The 12,287-nt window shown below is 47.0% G+C and overlaps 1 protein-coding gene across 10 annotated transcripts in view; it reads right to left on the minus strand.

Annotated features, from left to right (window-relative positions):
* IP6K1 (inositol hexakisphosphate kinase 1) overlaps positions 1 to 12,287 on the minus strand; it is a 37,823-nt gene that overhangs the window by 4,970 nt on the left and 20,566 nt on the right. For 5 of the 10 annotated variants that reach the window (XM_082060419.1, XM_082060414.1, XM_082060422.1 and 2 more), the window contains 3 exons: positions 4,206 to 4,551; positions 1,581 to 1,791; positions 794 to 978 (listed from right to left, as the gene is read on the minus strand). In XM_082060419.1, coding sequence (XP_081916545.1) covers positions 794 to 978; positions 1,581 to 1,791; positions 4,206 to 4,428 — 619 coding nt within the window. In that variant the 5' untranslated portion in view covers positions 4,429 to 4,551. Of the gene's footprint in view, positions 1 to 793; positions 979 to 1,580; positions 1,792 to 4,205; positions 4,552 to 5,216; positions 5,522 to 6,398; positions 6,587 to 12,287 lie in introns of those variants that run through there. The other 5 variants (XM_082060417.1, XM_082060416.1, XM_082060421.1 and 2 more) reach the window with 5 other exon arrangements.

A 12,287-nucleotide genomic window follows, 5' to 3' on the forward strand; every position in this document is an offset into this window, starting at 1 on the left:
GGTCTTTGTGTGGAGATCCATGTCATTCAACAAGTGATCCAGAAAAGTGAGTGAACTGCGAGATGACAAATTTGCTTGCAGTATTAAGTTACTCAGTGTTGCAAACATGAGGAACAGTTGTGAAAAACTCCACAGGGATCTTATGAGACTGACTTGCTCATTAAGCGGGCAGGCATAATTCTTTAGAGGTAACAGGCAAGATAAAAATATTTTTTTAATGCATAAAGCAGTGTGTTTCGAGACAACTACCAGTCAGGAGTGCAACCTTGGAGTAACGAAACAGCACTTAGAACAAGAACACGTTAGGAATCATGAGGGAGGGGAAAGACAACAGCATTAAACAGCAGTGGAAATCTCTGTTTCACCTGCATCTTCCATATTTGTGTTCTATTCTGGTCATGCTCTCCAGAATAAAGTAGAACTGGAAGAAAGTCAAGAAAGGTGCTAAGGATGAACACAGCTCCCTCCCAAGGGATTACTGAACAAGGTAGACCTGCACCTGCTGCTGAGTAAAGCCCGACACAAAAAACTACCGTTCAAAGCACAAGCCAATGAAGGTCCAGAAAAGAAAGAAAACATGCAACCTAGCCAGAAACATGGCTTCTCTGAGCATCAGTGTCAAACCTTAGTGTCACTGTATGGGACGCAGAATGGAAATGCAAAAAGAAACACGTCACACAGCTTTGCTTGTGTGAACAACAGGAAAGCCAAAGCAAAGAAGCTGCCTCAGGCACAAACGTGTCGGCCAGAGCAGCAGCCGCCTCCTGGCACCGTTCTGCTTCCCAAAGGATACTGTAGAGTTTTCGGTCCTTGGACTCTGACCGCATGCGGCTCAGCTGCTGCTTGTGACAGCGCAGGCTCCAGGGGTTATAGCTGATCTTTTCGGAGCTCAGACCGCTGTTCCCATCCAACATCTGAAATGGAACATCCGAATGGATGTGCAAGTCCACCCTGGGACTCTTCGTTTCCTGGATGCTGCTGGTATAAAGACAGAACAAACCTGCCTGTTAGAATCCACACGCTCTTCAGGTACAACAGTCACACCCTCCCCTTGCACACAACTGTCTCCTGTTCCTGCTGCACACTTCACACCACACAAACCTTCTTAACAGCAAATCCTCACTAATGCCCTGGGCTGTGGACCCACGCTCGAGGATCTGGTTTAACATCTCTGCCAGGTTGTTCTGTAATTGACAGAGTAAGCAGGAACATTTGCTTCTCAGGGACCTCCAGCTGGTGTGAGAAAGCAGAGACCTGTATTCAAACACCCCTGGAAGAAACATCTGGCTTAATAACTAACTGGACCAAAGAGCATTTGAATCTGCTCCATACACTTTGGTTCCACAACCAACAAACTGCAAGGGTTATCCTGTGTCAGAAACACTTCACAGGGACGACTTCATCCCGAATGCAAAACTCCTGACACAGTTAGCAGTGCTGCAGTGTGCTGGGCTAGCAAGTGCACGACAGCCTGGCCACTATGTGGAAGTGCAAAATGCCCTCAACAAAAGGAGCAGCACAGCTGAAAGGGGACAAGAGATTTCCTGTTCATCACATTGCTGGGCTCTCAAAGCTTTTACCTTTCAGAGCTGTCGCTGGCCAGGCCAGGCTTTTCCTCCTTGTGCTCAGTGCCGCTGCTTGATCTGTGAAGGCTCCGACGCGAGTGCTTGCGTCGTGGCTGGTCCCTCTCTGGCATGTCATCCTGCTCCAGAGCCTCGTTCTCCACGTAGGGATAGGCCACCAGGTTAATGTAGCCATCGCTGTCTCCCTCAAAACAGACAGACACCACCCCTGTCAGAAAGAAGAGACATGTCAGTTCTGTTTTATGGGGAGGGAATACAAAACCACTAGCACCCAAATGTTCAACAGGAGAGAGGCAAACAGCTCACAGCGCAGCAGAACAAAATCCAGAGCAATGAAAGGAGGTTTAAGACTACAAGAGCCCAAATATTGTTAGAAGAGCACAGAGGAGAAATCCCCCAAATAGTGCTCTGTGTCACTACCTGAGCAAGCAGCTGGCAGCAGCTGGGGAAGCTCTGCCACCCACAGGAAACGAAGCACAAAAGGGCAGCTGGTATGCTGAGGGGGGTGATTATTTCCTTCCATTCAGTCTCGCAGCAAATGTTTTCAACCTGGAGAAGGTCAAACAGTCTACCAAGATGCTGAGGGGGGCAAGGCATATGAAATATATACCTAGTTCATTTGGGTAAGTATCTGTGTCCTGCAGAATCATTCCTGCTTTTGACAAAGACACTGCTGGCCAAGGAGGAATGTGCTTTCTCTGGTAAAGGAACTCTCTAGCACCCGAGCTACGAAGAACAGAGCTCTGAGGCTGAGTTGACACCTGCCACCCTTATCACAAGTCAGCCAGTCTCACAGAAGAGGGATCTGCAAGGTCCCAAGGCTTCCTAGTGATCAAAACAGGAGGCCCTGGAAGTAAAACTACCTCAGGTAGGGTTTTTTTTAGGTTTTTTGGTTTTTGGGTTTTTTTTAGTTTGTGGGGGTTAGTTTGTTCTTAGTCAGGTGCAGGCAAGCAGGACCGTTTGTGTCGTGTCCAGTTTTACCTTCTGAAAGCTCTTGGAAAGCACCACAGTCCAAGGGAAGGTACAGATCTTTCATAGCACAGACTGAATCTATCTAGCTGGCCAGCCACAGAGCAGGACAGCTGGTACTTTCAGTCAGGGCTGACATCTTCATCTTTGGGACTCCCCAGGCTCTGAAAATAAGGCTGTCAGCCCAACTTGCACTGACAAAAATCTTTCATTAGTTTGTCACCAGTATTGAATAGCTGCCAGTAGCACCAGATGCTAGCTGCACTGAACAAAATCATTTGTCACAAACATGAGGAAACCTTGCACTGCTCAGCTGATGCAGCCCATCATATTACTGTCCTTCCTTTTTCCTCATCTGCACGTGACTATGCTGACAAGGTTCAGGCAGCTCAACACAGCTTCAGAGCGGTTCAGAACTCCAGTGTGTCACTAAATGCCACCCCGAGCGCTCTGGCTGCCTGGATGTGCTCCTCAAGACATGTGTGTGAAAGGGCAACCTTACATCTGAGTGCTCAGACAGGAAATACCATCTCAAATATTCTCCTCCCCCAGGAGAGTAAGAACAATTTCTGGGACTATCAGGAAACTGCATGGAACTCTCAGATGACATAGCACACAGGGGTGGAGGTGTGTGTCCTATGCCTTTAGGTTACCAGGAAGTATCTGACTTTGAGAAGACATGTCTCCATCTGGACTATCAGCTTCATCAGTTTTAAACGCATCTCTCAAGGAAAGCCTGACACCGTATCAATTCCAGTAACCATACAGGCTTCAGCTGGGATTTCTAATGGGTCATTAGAGCACCATGTGGCCTCAGAGTGGCTCGAGGCTACACGAGGACCTGTCTGTTGGAGAGCATATCTTTCATTCACAGCCTGCACGCAGACACAGGCAGGCAAGCCGACACTGCTCCGAGACCTTCAGGCTGCAGCCAGATCAAATGGCAAGACCCTGAACAGCTGGGGATCCCAGCTGTCTGCAGAGCACCGTCCCCCTAGTGCCAGGTGGTGACAAAGAAGCTGGGGCAATAGGAATGCTGAGTCCCCCAGAATGCTACCTGCCACTGTTACCATTCTGAATAAAACACATGGCCAAAGGCATATGGAGCTTCTGAAAGGTACAGATGAGCTGACAACCTCCTACAATGATACAGACACTGGAAAATTCCACTCCTTCAAAGCGGCTGGGGACAAGGCTTTACCTCAGGACTGGGAAAGCAATGCTTCCTGCTTCAGCAGCTTTCTGGGACAGGCCCATAAAAGAGATGGGATGAGGAAGCAATAAATTATGGGACTGGAATGTGCAAATGCTCAGTATATGACCCAACTTCATTTGCTCAAGGTCAAGGCTGTAAACGGCAATAACTTGGTAGTAAAATTATTTCAGTTAGACATTCATAACCTTAAGCTTCAGACTGCAACTGTCACACTGCAAATTCTCTGTCTAAAAGAGAAGCACATTAAACTCTGCATGCAAAAAAAACCCCAAACTTCCTCCTTTCCAAGTACTGCTGTCCAATTGCTAGCCTACAAAAGAGGAAGAAATAAAAAAAAAACAACTAACATGACACCAGAAGACATGAGCAGCTGCTGGAACATGAGAGGGTTAGCTCTTGAAGCACATAACTGCATTCTGGAATGAAACAGGCCTCACCTTTGTACTCTGGCGTGAACTCCTTCATTTCTGGGGGCAGAGACTCATAGAAGCGCTGCTCCCTGGTGATGAGGGGCTTGCAGACAGTGTGGTCGTCGTAGCGCATCATGCTGCTGTGGCCGCCCACCTGGTGAATGAAAGGCTCCAGCAGGACCCCCCGCTCTCCAGATCGAGTGGCATTCTTGCCATACTTGCCCACTTCCATGGTTTGACAAACACACATTGCGTTGGGCACCAGGTGCACTCTTGGAGCATGGGGAGAGCCACATGGGCTGGGAGGGGCAGCTCAGCAGCGGTCAGGCAGCCACAGGGGGGAAATCCTGGCAATCTGCTTCCTTACAACAATCTGTAAAAGCAAAGGAGATTCCTGTGAAGGGAGGACCGCTTGCATTCACTATTTCTTAGGAAAAGGTTTTGGTGCTTATTTATATCCATAACTGCTCCTCTTGTGTCCTCTGTTTACATCCTACTTGTTCCAGCACATGCCTCACCACCTCTTCAATCTTTGAGGTAAACACACACTGAATCAGAGGCATCTAGAGCTTCTCCAGTGGGGCTGACAGGAGACAGGGAAAGGAGGAGATATTAATATTTTGAGCCTCCCTATTTCCTTCCTTTAGCTCATTTTATCAGCAAGGCAATGCAACAGTGGAGCACAAACTGCGAGCTACAGCACAATTAAAACCAAGCCCACACCTGCCTGTCAGCAAGTGACAGAACTAACACAAGCAGAACAAACACTTCAAGAATCTGCATTCCACTCCTCGTGCCTCTGCATTTTTAACATCTAAACAACTACATAATTCCTGTTCACCTCCTACCCTGACACTGTTTCCTCCTTCACCGACTCACATGTCACAGCTTGAAAAGAAGCAAGACTCTCAGAATAAGACAATTTGTTCTGTCGCTGTGTGCATGCTGTAACTGAACGGATTCCACTCTGATTCTCTCCTTTATTACTTTGAGCCCTTCAGGACAACAACTATTTCCTGATGCTTTTACAGCACCCACATGTACAACAGGCCCCTGATCTCCAGAAGTAGGCAAGAGATTGCTAAATCCAAGTGAGATTAGAAATGCTTTGGAGAAGACAGATGCCCTTTTAATGTTTGCAGAGTGCCCGGCACAGCCACAGGAAGATGGAAAAGTAAAGCCATCCAAATTCTCTCCAGATGCTTTGCCCTTTCCAGCTTAGATCATAGCTGCTCCTAAGGCTGCTGGGGAAAACACAACAGGATCTCCTCACAACGATGAGTTATTTGGTCTTTGGTACAAGAACCATATGGTGACTACAGTTTACGTATTCATCAAATCTCCAGTTTCTTCGCACGGCCACAGCTGAGGGCAATAATTTAAGAACAGAGGGATCTTGGAGGCCTGAACGAGGGACATGGCTCGGCCTGTTCCTCGTCTGGCCACAGGATGTCTCTGCAGCCACACGACACTGCCAGGCTGGGAAGCCTGGGGGGAGATGGGCTCTTCTCCCTCCCCTCCCATTTCATCATGGAAGAGATGCTGCTCAAGAAATTCAAAAAGAGGGGCGATACTTCATAACATGTTTAACCCAATCTAACCCAAAAGCTCCCCACAACATGACAACATTCCCCTCTACCTACCCACACGTTCCCGCTTGCTCCCTCGCCCTGGATTTCAGCATCGTATGAGTGTACGCACATTTGGGTTGAATCATCTCACTGATCCCATGGAAAACATTTCCTTTTGTGGTTACATGACCACACAGCTACATACAGTGTAAGGGGAACAATGTGCATATTCAGCTGGCTTTTAAGGTGTGGGGCAGGGAATAGGAAGGGAAAAAAAAAAAACAATGAAGTCAACAAACCACCACCACAGATGGTCTCTTTCTGTAGTAACTTATACTAAAGTCTCTTCCAAGTCTGTCCCCTAAACTCACTCGGAACCTAAGTCTTATCACAACGACAAAAAACACACTGTGGATTTATCTCCTCCCTCTTATTTGCTTTATCACCAAGAAGAAATTTAAGCAGCAGAGGCTTGCTTACATCACATACAGTTTAGTTTGGTTTAATGGTAGTTAATGCCCAAGAACAAGCAAGATGCCAGCATCTGCAACAGATCAGCATGTCACAGGCTTCAGACGAATGCTTTACGGGACTTAAATCTCCCCTTGCTGACGCAGGTTTGTCTTGGATTCGGTTTCTTTTATCTTACCAATGGCTAATGCAGAGTTTCGAGTTATTCCAAACAACACACGAGAAGTTTAACTTCACACCTTCCTGTAGTTTAAACTTCACGGGACTGGAGAAACAAGACCTTCATCTGTGTGATAACAGTAGCTGCCATACTTAGGAGACAGGCACGTGATGCTCAAGTCTGGTACTAGACCCAGTTTTCACTGAAAGGTGGTCACAAAGTGTCCTGGGGTCTCAGTTTCGCCAGCAACAGAAGGAAGCACTAGTACCTGTACTGCAGAGAAAGAGGATAATCAATGCAGACTCAATAGCTTCAGACACTTTCACTGTCCTACAGAAAAGAGCAATATATCCAGTATTTTCCCAAGTACAAGTGAACCCAAGAAAAAATACTTTGTAGCAAGTGAGGGTCTCTTCCAACTGAAATGATTCCATGATTCTAAGCAGCATTTCAGAGACAACATTTCTAAAGAGGAAGCTGTCTGCAGGGCTTGAAAAACAAGATGCTTTATAGCTCAGATACAGCTTAGTGTTTTTCAGACTAACGGTAACAGGTCATTACTAAACGTGGACACTATCCACAAATAAAGGCAGAAGAATCTCAGCAGTTTCAAGCACGTATAACAGAAAACTATTTGAAGGCCTAAATATTACTCTCACCCTTCATCTGTTAAAAAAAAGGCATGAGTTCAACTATTTTAGCTGGCTTATAAAATTCAGAGTCCTTCCAATTATCCTGTGAAATGCACAATCCACATGACAGCTTGAGGGAGACCAGTTCACCACGGCAGACCCTTTGGTACCGTCCAACGCCACTGCTATAGCTCAAACGGCAGTACGGCATTTAGGCCAGCTTAGCATCTCCCTTCCAACAGACTGATCTATAGTTAGCAAGACAGACCACCCATCAAGCCAGACCTGGGAAAGACAGGGGGTGAGGGTCAAGAGCAGTTTTTGGCAGCTACAGAAGGACATACCACATCCCACACTCCATTACCAACCCCAGTAAAAAGCTCTTGTATTGCAAGAGAATTTACTCTATATTTAAGTTTAGATGCCTGTCAGTATACCTGCTCCAAAAGTGAACTGCATACCTCACTGTTCAAACACTTATTAGCAGGATGTATGTAAAGAAGAGCAATAAGCTGCATTTTCTCGTAGTAATGCACAAAATATGTCCAAAAAAAGCCAGGAAGACACACAAGGTAACTCTGCTCTTCCCAACCATCAAGCAGGGCAAACCTTGCCCCAAAACCAACATTACTCTCCAGAAGGGAATGTGCCCCTCCACAGGAACAGTGCTGCGCTCTGAATGATCAGCCAGAGTACCCTGGCTGAAGACTATCAATGTCTCACCAAACCACCACCAGAACCAAGGCCATTCCTGCTCCTGCCAGTTCACAGGGCCAGAGAACCACCACCCACGGATGCCACCGTGGGAACCGCACAGTGGGAAGAGCAGGGATGTCCTCCTTGAGAATTCAGGTGACAAGGAATGTCCTCAGAGGTGGGGACAGAGAGCAGCACTGCAACAGGTGTGAGAACTACCGTGCACTGCACCACAATGCTGATGTTCCCACTCTTTATGAGCCGTCTTGTGCAGAAAAACTGCTTCACGACTCACTAGTAAAGCTATTCTCCAAAATAAAAAGAACGAACATTTTAAATTGTGATGTATAACACAGCAAGAAAGCTGACTGCCTCAAGCACCTTCGCTGTAAGCAGCCTGCACGTCTGTCTTCCCAGCATCACCTTGCTGCGGCTCCTCCAACCGTGGCCAGCCCGCAGGACCTGCGGTGACGCGGACCAAGGCAGATGGTCACGGACAATTCTGGAGCTGGGCCTCAGGCGAGGGATAAATACTGACCTCAAGGTCATGCTGACAAAAGTTGGACTTTGCTTTAACAACCCCAGAGCAGTCAGGAGCAAAGCACAAGAATATAAAATACCAGTATATGAGGCAAGAGGACTACAGCATCTGGCCGATGGGTGCCTGGTGACTGCTTGTTGTGAGCCAGTCTTGTTGGCAAAGAGCAGAAGCAGCCAACATCCATGCTGAAAAGCATGGTGTTTTCTAGTCATGTTGGATGGGGTGTCTCACCATTTACAGAAGAAAATCCAGTCTAAGGAAAAAAAAAAAAAACAACACAAAACAAAACACCACAAAAACACACATACCAAAAAACCTGTCTCCCACTGTGCTATAAGATCAGCTTCCCAGGGCAAAAGCTGACCCACAAACCTGAGACATGTCTGTCTAGTCAGCAGAAAATGAAGATGAGCCCTGGGCAGAGAGCACAGCTCTGCAAGAACCTGCAGCATGTAGGATGTAACCAGAAACATTTGGCCGGCCTGGTATCCAGGAAGCTACAACCCTTCCTAGCCTGCCTGAGCACACGGCTTTGAATTCTGAGCCCTCTCCTGCACCAAGTCCAGCGCTTCAACTATTGCCCTGTATGGCCCTTTTTGGACATGCTGCCGTCACCAATGCAAGTGTGGCTCTTCAGATCGAAGCCAAAGAGTGGAATATGATCCTTATGCATCATTTTAGGGAAAGCTGCTGAAGAATGCCAGCTGGGGAGCAGAATGCCAAGAGTGAGGGTGGTGGAGGAACTGCACTAAACAAAGGCCAGGGAGAGGACAACCACCACTAACTGGTGTGCTCCACCCTGTGCCAGCAGCTGAACAAAACCATGTTTCCTTCACCAATACTCTTCCTGCCTCAACAACGGGGCACAATGCACCAACTGCTGAAGTGCACACACGGGAAGAGCCTAATCTAAGACAGATCTTGACTGAGCTTACAGAAAGGAGCGCAAAATTAGGCTCGTAATATGAGTCCTTAGGCATACCCCGTGTTTCTGCCTTCTAGAGATCTGAAGGAAGATTATTTGTGCCATATATATATATACACACACATATATATGTGTATATATATACACACACACACACACATATACATATATCAATCACACTAGTCACAAAGCTTCAGCACTTCTGCCAGCAGCCTGTGAGACCAAGAATTTTCTCCTCTTCATAAGAAAGGAGCAGAAGCCAAACCTTTTCAGTTCTTTCTGCAGAAAGAGAGGCTGAGCTATGCACTTGTAACTATGGCTGGAATGCCTAAATCACTCATTAAAACCACTACCTAGATCTGAGGTTAAAGAAGGCTTTTTTCTTAGAGGCCAGATTAGCAGGAATTACAAAAGGCCCTTCTGCTGTCACCTACCCATAAAGCACAGCGTGCTTGCACAGAGGGGCGAGGTACCTGAATTCCTTGCTCTGATCCAGACCCAGGGCACAGACAACACTGTTTTCTCATGCTGGCACACTACAGTGGTAACTTTTTTTTAATGCCAAGCCTCAGCACACAACAGTGCATAGGGAATGTCTGTCATGTTTGGCAACATGTAGGAGCAAGTGTTCTGCAACGCTTTGCGAACATCTGCCATGCAGCTGTCTGCAAGTGAGGGTTACTAAAGCCAGGGCTCAAACAGCCTCTTCCAGCTTGTATTCCTGTTCTGCCTGGTGCTGGAAAAGCCAGCACGACTGCGATAACGTCAGGCTGGGGAGCAGGAGAGGACCGCACGTAACAGGGTGATATAAGCTCATTTAATTCCGTTGCTGCTCTTCTCTCCAGGCTTCCCCTGCTTCACTGGAGAAATGCAGCGTGTTGGCAGGAGGGCACAGGCTGCCTGGGGACCTGCCAGTCCTTGTCAGCGCTATCAGTGTCACTGCAAAGGGGACACTGGAGGAAGGTCCAGCCCTGGTCAGGTCATCACCACTCTTTCCTCTCCAGTAGGCAGGAAGGATGAGCACCGAATCCTGCTGCACCTCACCACAAACATACCCTACCTCAATAGTACTTCTCCATTCAGAAGCGCTGGCTTCAGCCCAAGCCCAAGAGTTTCCATAGCAGCAAGACCTGGCGGAATACGTACATGAAGAAAAGGTCACTTTATCAGTACCAGCCCAGAAGATTTTCTTCCAAGCTTGTGCCCAGGAGAGCAGGGTCATCCAATATCAGCTTTGCATTTTATTGGCAAGATGAGAATAAGACACGTGTTTTCTAGAGAAGAGCTTAAGGAAGATCAGTGCTTGCAAGGCCTCATTGCTCAGCTTCCTATGTGCCAATTTCTGGCTTCTCTTCATCTTGCAAAGAAGAAAAAGGTCTCTGCTGGACAGAGGTTATTTTTAACACAAATGCTGCTGTTCAGCACAGCTCTCAGATCCAACAGTCAAAGACAGAAAGGAACATACTTTCAACAGTCATGAACCATAAGGAATCAACCTAACACACCAAGAAAAGACATTTCTTGAATTCACACTAGCGAAGGGGCTCATAGCAGAAAACTCAATGGCAGAAAACAATAGTCCTTGTGTTCATAGGGGGGAAAAAGGGGAAAGAAAGAAAGAAAAAAAAAAAAAATCACATCAATCCCATGGAAGAGATTTGGCTCAAAGACTAACTTGGAAAGAATTTGTAACTCCACTTCTAGACTGAATTCAGCATAGAGAACAATTTCACCTCCTGCTTCAAAAAATCCTATGTTTACAGTTTTCATTAATGCTGGTAATAAAGCGTACCTGCTCTTTAGTCACAGACCTTGGCCTTCTCCCCAAGAGCGGCTTAAATAAACCAGACACATCCCTGTAACTCCACCCAAATGCTTCCCCAGTAGAAAGACAATGGAACAACTACGCTGAGCTCAGCACGAGGAGGAGTATGTTCAGAAACACTGCACTTCCATGGCAACTGTGGGTACCAAATTCTACAACCTCAACACCATCAGAAGGTGGGACAGATGCACCACACAAATCTGCTGACGCTGTATGAGTCAGAACTGGTGGTGGTTGCGTGGAACCAGCACACAAACATATCACCCAGCAAGCCTCCGCTGGAAGAAAAGGAAGGTGTGATTTTGTGGTAATGTGCACAGAGCTTAGCCAGATGGATGGCACTGGGGAAGACTGCAATCAGGTGAGTGGCAGTCTCGGGTTTGTGACACAACGGGGGGGAAAAGAACAACTGGCACCTCCAAAGTAAGTTCTTACCTCATCTTCTCCTGGTTAAAAATGCCCCAGAAGTCCTTGGAGGTGTCAAGGCCACAGCCAAGGAGTCAGTCTGGCCTGATCACCTCCGGAGTACCTGCTGGCCCGAGCTGGAGAGATGCTGTCATCACACACTTGTGCAAGCACTGCTGGAGCTCCCACTCACACCTCCACACAGACTCAATAGACACAAATGTTTTACACCTCAGGCTGGTGTCCTCAGGCTCCTGGCCAGCACAGGCATCTGGAAGGCTGGTGGCAAGATGGGACAAGATCCTCCCAGCTTGAGTAAGAACATGAGGACTGAAAGCACCAATATCCCAGAAAAGCAAAGTACTTGTGCAGTGATAAAATCAGTTTTGAGGCTTCAGAGGGCGGCTGACAGGAATTGAAAGGAACAGTCAATGTGCTGCATTTTATACCTGCCACACACAAAGCACAGAGACCAAAGTGAGGATTCTGCAACAGGAAAAACAGTCAACTCCCAACTCAAGGGCAAATGCACACATATACTCCACTTTCAGACCATATGTGGGCTGCCAAAGAAGGCAAAGAAGTGGAGTTTTCTGGCTCTTTGCCCTCCATCATCTTATAAGGAACCCTCAGAAGATAAGGGAAAAACCAAGACCTACCTGAAAAGAACAAAATAAAAAGTCAAGCGATCTACCTGCACTTTCTAAATTTTCTTCTATTTTCAGAATGTGTAAAAACATTGAATTAAAGAAAACCTGGGTGAAGAGCTCAGTCTCCAGAAGCGTCATAGGGAAGCAGAGACAAATACAACCAAACAAATATCAAAAGCTTGGTCTGCACAAGGAAAAAGCGCATGTTGATACTTTATTCATCCACCTCATTC

The sequence above is a fragment of the Streptopelia decaocto genome, assembly GCF_964273445.1.
Source record: "Streptopelia decaocto genome assembly, chromosome: 8".
NCBI classification, from domain to species: domain Eukaryota; kingdom Metazoa; phylum Chordata; class Aves; order Columbiformes; family Columbidae; genus Streptopelia; species Streptopelia decaocto.